The sequence below is a fragment of the Cryptomeria japonica genome, chromosome 9, assembly GCF_030272615.1.
Source record: "Cryptomeria japonica chromosome 9, Sugi_1.0, whole genome shotgun sequence".
NCBI classification, from domain to species: Eukaryota; Viridiplantae; Streptophyta; class Pinopsida; order Cupressales; family Cupressaceae; genus Cryptomeria; species Cryptomeria japonica.
The window spans coordinates 752,236,024-752,243,398 of NC_081413.1; the positions used below are offsets into that span (position 1 = coordinate 752,236,024).

General features: G+C 32.8%; 1 protein-coding gene across 1 annotated transcript; it reads left to right on the forward strand.

Annotated features, from left to right (window-relative positions):
- Positions 1-4,947: 4,947 nt before the first annotated feature.
- LOC131064616 (U-box domain-containing protein 12-like) lies at positions 4,948-7,040 on the forward strand. The gene is made up of 2 exons (XM_057998803.2): positions 4,948-5,406; positions 6,495-7,040. The coding sequence occupies exons 1-2, from the start codon at positions 4,948-4,950 to the stop codon at positions 7,038-7,040; spliced, it is 1,005 nt and encodes a 334-aa protein (XP_057854786.2).
- Positions 7,041-7,375: the final 335 nt, after the last annotated feature.

Below are 7,375 nucleotides of genomic sequence, written 5' to 3' on the forward strand. Positions count from 1 at the left end.
ATAAGTTCACCATTCCTAAGTTTTTTTGCAAGAAGTTGACTCCTTCAAATTCTCTTTCTTATTCTATATTGGAAGTACAAGAGGCCCCACCTTGTTTGATATTTTTCATTCCCCCTCTTCCAAAGATTGGTAATACAACTTCTATTTCACATCCTTCAGTTGAGTCACTTCCTTCCTCTTCGAAGAAGTGTATATTTTAATCTCTAGAGGATATTCAAGCATTGTATATTTAAGAGATCGTTGACTCTTGGCTCACAAGAGTTGCTATACAAGAATGTTGAGACAACCTCATCCTTAGTTCTTGTTGCAAGTAAGATTCCTAGCATTTCTCTAGTTGTTGTCCCTTTTGAGCTCAACCTCTTTCCCCCTATGATCGAGAGTGGAAGGATGACGATGATTTCTAGAGGTGATCAATTAGAGCAGTTCCCCTTCATGTCTTTAGATTAGAGTGTGTTTATTTGTGCTCCCTTGTGTTGGTCTATATATATTTATGTTCTCCTGAAGGACCCAAGATACCCTCATAAGTACTTGGATATGCTCTTGCGATAAAAAAAATTCATACACTTCCTCTATTTATTTCATCATTCCTCTTTTTGTAGTATATTGATTTTTTGATATTTTGGGATGATGCAAAGCACTGGGGAATTTAGGCCTTCTTCCATGTTGACTCGAATTTTTATTTTTTTCTTTATTTTCATGTGCTCTTTCTTCATGATCCAATACATTTGGAAACATGATGATGATTCATATTCGATTGTATACCTACAGATGCTATTGATATGATCCTACTAATCCTAAATAATTTAATCTCCCTATCTCTCTATGTTTTTGTTGATGTTGTGGGTGCTATGTGTTAGTTGTAAGGTAATACACCTTATTATGTTTTTATGACAAAACAATCCTTTTCCTCTCTACATAGCACATATTCTAAGGAGGGACCATCATATTCATGTTTATATAATAGATATATTATCGCATGATTATTTTTGAAATATTTCTACATCTAGTTGTCTTATATGTCACCTAGTGTGGGGGCAATCAACTGCACTTTGTCTTTTTGAGTGTCCATGGTTGTCCTACAATACAATTTGTAGTAGTCACAAGCTGATTGGATTGTCATATGGTATCTAGAATAACATACCTTTCTATCCATATATATCAGTGTCATTTGATATCTATATAGTTTTTTATGTCTAAATTTTTAATTTTCCCCTAGCATTATTGTCTATAGCTAACATGTTTATGGTGATACAACTCAACAATCTTCATGCAAGATCAACTTAGGTCTCTTAGAGCAACTCCACATGGATAGAAGACTCTGTTTCCCCTTCATATCCAAGGTAAAATAATCTTGACTCTCTTCTCTCTACTTCATCGAGCATTTCCTTATGAACATATATGCTAACTCAAGTGAGGGTGAAATGTAATGTTGTAAATTGTACCCCATGCAATTTCATATGACATGAATATTTAATTTAGCCAGAATTATAGATAATTGTCAATATTAAACCCTAATCCTTGATTTGACAAACATCCTTTCCACCTTTCAAGTCTAATTATTCCATTGTTAGGTCCAAATTATGCTTGGACGCGTGTGCGCCACAAAGATGTATGTATGCCACGCTAGCATCCCACAAGTATCCATGATTGATTTGGCTATTGAAACATTACACTTTCTGAATTTGGTAGTGCAATGCCTTTGTGCACTTGCATCGACATTAAGAATCATTTCCTATTGATAAAATTGTCTTTTTCCTTCATTTTCCCTCTCTCTTGGCTATTCTTGAATCTCTCTTTCATTCTCTGAACTTCTTGAACATTTTCACAACACACTAGTGCTCCATTGTTGCATTCTTTGACTCACAACTTCTACTGTCTTTCTATTATGTTGTTATTGAGACATCCAATGAAGCTTCGCTAGCTCAAGGTTATTGTTGATCTTCATTCCAACAAGTTCCATTGCTTCCGATCATGAGGGGGTAATTCTTTGGGTTTTTTCTTCCATCTATTATCTTTCTATCAAGATATTGATCATATTTTGTTTATGTATATCTATCTAAAATCTTGTCTAAAGGCTATCCATGGAGGTGGAAACACCAAAACGGGGGTTTGACACAACTACCCTAACATTTCGCTTCAGTATTATGTGTGTTGGTTTAAGTGGATAATAACATCACCCTTGTTGGAACTTCATTTGTGATCTTTTGGTGATATCCCTTTATTTTTTTTCTTTCTCATTTTATTACTTTAGTTATGTTCAATATTTCATGTATTTTAAGTTTTCATAGTGTGTAGTCCTCGGAACATAGTATAGACTATTTGTTATTTTTATGGTAGCTTAGGTGGTTGGACACTAGCATGTCACACTGTCATCCTTGACTCTCATGTTCATTCTAAAGAGAGGGCTTACTGATCTACCCTAAATATCTCTAGAATCTATACTTTTGGTTTTTGAGGTCTAAATAGTTTAGTTTACTTATATGATTGATTAAACACTCATTCTCTTAAATAGTAAATAGAACATTTTTTAATAGTTGCTTGAGGGTTTGTTCAGAGTGGAAATTTGAGATTTGAATCCTTAAGGGGTTCGATTACCTTTCGTAGTGATTTATTTTTCACACTTTATAGATGAGTATAGGTACTAAATAATAGGACACTAAGGTAGTAGTACTGTGATGATGAATAATAGTTTTAGAAGTCAATGGTAGTAGCGGGGTAGGATACAAATGCACAGTTTGTCATTATAGAATACTAAGCTTTACCTAAACTACTTGCAAAATCTCTAGTTTGAATAGTTTACAATTAGAAAATACATTGTAAAACATCTACTAGTTATGTAGGATTTTTAGTAAATTGGTGAAACGAGTAATTCTATATGCACAACCCATAATTTTTAAATAAGATTTGTGATCATAATCATGATTGTTCTCATTATGAGCATTAAAATAGATCTCATTCTCATTGCTTTGGGTCATTCTAGGGTTTAGACAATCACTCATTCAAAGGAAGATTAGGAACATAAGTAACTCATGACATAAACAAAAGATAGGATTCAAATAAATTCTAAAGGTTCATTTTCATAAATTGAAAAATAGAAATATCAATGATGTATCAAATGTGGAAATGAAACCATAATGTGGTTGTCAAAGATGGGTAGCGTAAGTAAAAGGGATTTCACAATCAAGATATGGAAAATATGTAATAGTATAAAATATAGAAATGGTTACGAAAAGAGTTCCAAATATATATTTAAGATGTAAATACCATAAAAGTATAGATCTAAGAAACCCTAAAAAAAGAATAGGTTGTATAGGATGATTGGGTTCACTAAAATGCAAATAAAATAATAAATCTTTCTTTAGGGTAAATCCAAACCAATCTAATGAAATGTACACAAGTAAGCAACAAATCTACATCAATGATCTAGGGGTGAATTTGTGGTCTAGTGTTTTCTAATATTAAATGCTAAGGTATGAAAATAAATAAGTAAACAAGGAATATAGTTTGGTGATCAAAGATTGCGTCATTCAAAAAAGATTCTATAATATTTTTATTTTTTTAAAAGTGCGATCTCATTATCGGTTGAATTTCTTATATTTTATGTTGATCTTATGATTTTTCTAGGGTCAAGTTTAGGGGTCTACATCAAGTCCATTATTATGGATTCATTGTTAAGTTTTGATTTGACCCCACACAATATCTACTACTATTCTTCTTCTCACCTAATTCATCTCCATATTCTCTACTCCATTTTAATAACTAATGATCGATGATATTGAATATACCTTGGGAGAGTTGTCGTTATGTCACAAGGGGAAACATGTTCTACTAGGCCAACATGGGGAAAGGAGTGCCTAAGATCAAACACAACAAGGAATTTATCTGATGATTTATCTATATTTGTTACTCTCCTTAGTACACCAAATCTAAATGTTTCATTATTGATTACTCTTTTAATGTTTCAATTCTTGTGGGATGATTGTTACAAAAAAACACGGAAAAAAGGCTTCATATACAAAAGTTGAGAGCATTTGAGGTTTCAAAAATAAAGGATGAACTTCAAATGATTATAACTAATTTTTGATGCACTTCAAATGATTATAACTAATTTTTTATGCATAATCTAGAAAGATTACCTAATCTATTGTGTAGAGATTTGAATAAGCTTTCCAAAGCATGTAAAAATAAATAAATTTGTTTTGTAATTCAAAACCTATAACTTTTTTTTATTGAGTGTAAAGTTTTGGGATTTCATGTAAAAGATATCTATTTTGAAATAATGGATATATGTTTTGTAAAAGTGGATGTCCATTAGTAATGGATACCAAACTAAAATCAACATAGATCCATTTTGTGATTTTGGCTAAGTAAAAACATGGTCTTGTCCCATAGTAAAAAGAAGTCAAAGTTTCATAGTTTCATAGTAAAAAAGAAGTCAACCATAGACCATTGAAGGCACTCCTAAGAATATATCTTTTTTTGTGCCCCCCCCCCCCCCCACCTCAAGATTAATCAACAAGAGCAAAAACAAAAGTTTGTTAGATTGAGAAAAATAATCCGTATAAATAGAAGATCTTTATAATCAATTTTTTTCAAAATATCTTTAAAAACAAAATCATCAAATTTTCACAATAAAGAGAAATCAATCATAGACCATTGAAGACACTACTAAAAATCTATTTAATTTTAAAAAAACTAAATAAAATGTTTGTAATCCATTCCCTTGTAATATTATTATTAAAGTTTCAATTTAGACTATTATAACTATAATATATTAACATTGTAGCAATCTTCCCCACAAGACCTTGGAAAAATCTAAATCAACAAGAGCAAAAGCAAAAATTTCGACTTTTACAATGTTGGAAAACCTCGGTAAAATCTCCCGAAAAAGATATTTAAACCTCGGGAAAGGCGTTTTGAGAAGCAGAGAATCAAATACCTGCAAATATGACAGAAGCTGTGAAGGGAAATACAGCCATGGATGATTATATTTCAAACATAGGAAGCCAAGATGGCTTTTTAAGAATACAAGCATTGGAAGGCCTTAAAAAGTTGACAAGATTAAATGAGGAAAACAGAAATTGGGTGGCACACAGCAAATCTGCAATCCCTTCTCTTTTGGAATTGTTATCTTCTTCTTCTTCATGTGAAGATGATCTTAAAACAAAGGAGCTTGCTTTGGCAATACTGCTTAATCTATCTGTTAATGACAACTTGAAGGAGTATATGGGATCTCTTGAAGCCATTCAATGTATATCAAATCTCATAAGATATTCTGATTGCAGTGGCAGTGAAGAGCTGAGAGAGAATGGTGCTTCAGCTCTCTGTAGCCTTGCTGTTGTGGATAAGAATAAAGGAAAAATGGGTGTTGGAGGGGCCATTGAGGCTTTGGTTACCATGTTGCAGGTAAGCAATATTTTAGAGGATTATGTGTGTGTTGCTTTTATGTTTCTGGTTTTGATCGTGTATCAAGTTTTGTCATCAATGTTTCAGATCACATTCTATGATCTATCATCAGGATACAAGAGAATTCAAGGAGATATATGATCATCACAGTGAATTCTCTTTCATCCTGATGATGGATCATGGAGTGTAATCCGAAACGTTGATGATAAAAATTGATACACAATGAAAACCAGAAACAGAAAAGCAATATTCAAGGATTGTGGAAATCTGCTTTCATTAATATGCATGTGTTTACATGTTTCTAGATGGAATGGCTTTGTAATAGGATATTAATAGGCATGTGTTTAAATGTTTTTACATTAAGTTTATCACTTTTCCACAATCTATAATGATTCTTGTTGCTGTTTCTGGATTCGATTGTGTGTGTGTTTTTACATCAATTTTGGATCACACTCTGTGATCCATCATCAGAATATTAGAGAGCTCAAGGAGTAGAAAGTGTTCTAATCACTTTCTACTCCTCGAGCTCTGTAATATCCTGATTGGATCACTTTCTACTCCTTGAACTCTCTAATATCCTGACGATGGATCACAGAGTGTGATCAGAAAGGTTGATGCAAAAAAACACACACAATCGAATCCAGAAACAGCAACAAGAATTAAACAACATTATCTAAGCATTGAATTTTTTAGATAATTCATCTTAAATCACCATAGATGGAACCTATTAGAAAAGTGTGCGATTTCAAATAAACCCATATTGCTTATGGGTTTTATTTCCTTCATATTTATTTAGAAGCTGCAAAAGTTACTCAGTCGTTTGTAGGAAAACTTAATATGGTAGTTTATATATAGAATCTTGAAAACAAAAGTTTCAATGGCTTATTCAGTCATTTCTACTCCTTGAGCTCTCTAATATTCTGATGATGAATCACAGAGTGTGACACTCATAATCTATCATCAAGACAAAAGAGAATAAACAGGATGAATGTCTTCTAATTCAATTCCCCTTCAATCAAATTAAATTGGATTTTTTAGGTTTGTTAAATATTGAAGTTCCTTTCTAATGGGAAGAGTCCCAATTGCAGGCAGATCCTCCTCTAGGAGCTGCTTTAAATGCACTCACAGAGCTTCTTATATACAATGGGAACAAGGCTTTAGCAGTAAGAGCAGGAGCAGTGCCTACCCTTTTCAATTTTCTGCAAGATGATAATCTGGCAGAGTCTTCCCTTGCTGTACTTGCACTTGTGGTAGCTCACATGGAAGGGAAGAAAGCCATTAGCAATGTAAGTGGTTGGATGGGTGCATTGGTAGATTGCATTAAGAGTAAAGGCATGCAGAGCAAAGAGAATGCTACTGCTATTCTTTTGGAAATGTTGGAATACTATCCAGAGAAGGTGAGGGAGGCAGATAAGGTGTATGATATCTGTTCCTTGCTTATTCGCTTGTCTATAAATGGTTCATCCAATGTGAGACGCAATGCTAGCTTGTTGATGAAAATGGTGGAGATGGAGTTTGAAAGCTACGCTCAGATTGGGACTCATGGTTATGCCTCTGCTACTGACACTGGTTTTGAGAGTGATGTATCCTCTGCCCCTTCATCATTAAGAGCTACCAGTGAGCTAACTGATTAATCTATGTTGTTTGTGTCATGTTTCTTTACCACCATATTGCTTCACTTGGGTTTGATTCAATCAGCTGAAGGATTATAATAACAACCTTAGTTTTATTCTTATTTTTTAATGCTTATTGTCTCATACAGTATTTCATAAGTAAAAATATGAATATGATTATGAATAGATATTAATATTATTATTTAATTTATGAAAATCTGAGGAAGAGAGAAAACTCTACATCTCCTTTGTACAAAGGGATTTTGGGTTCATGTGGTTATTGTAATACAACCTTTCTCAAACTTTCTTGAACTTATGGTTTTCTAATATATTTAATATAAGTTATAACTATCATT

Bases quoted from the DNA above. Each gene is read 5' to 3' on its own strand.
- LOC131064616 (XM_057998803.2), top strand. From the start codon at position 4,948: ATGACAGAAGCTGTGAAGGGAAATACAGCCATGGATGATTATATTTCA. The intron at 5,407-6,494 runs GTAAGCAATATT...TCCCAATTGCAG, and splicing joins CTTTGGTTACCATGTTGCAG to GCAGATCCTCCTCTAGGAGC.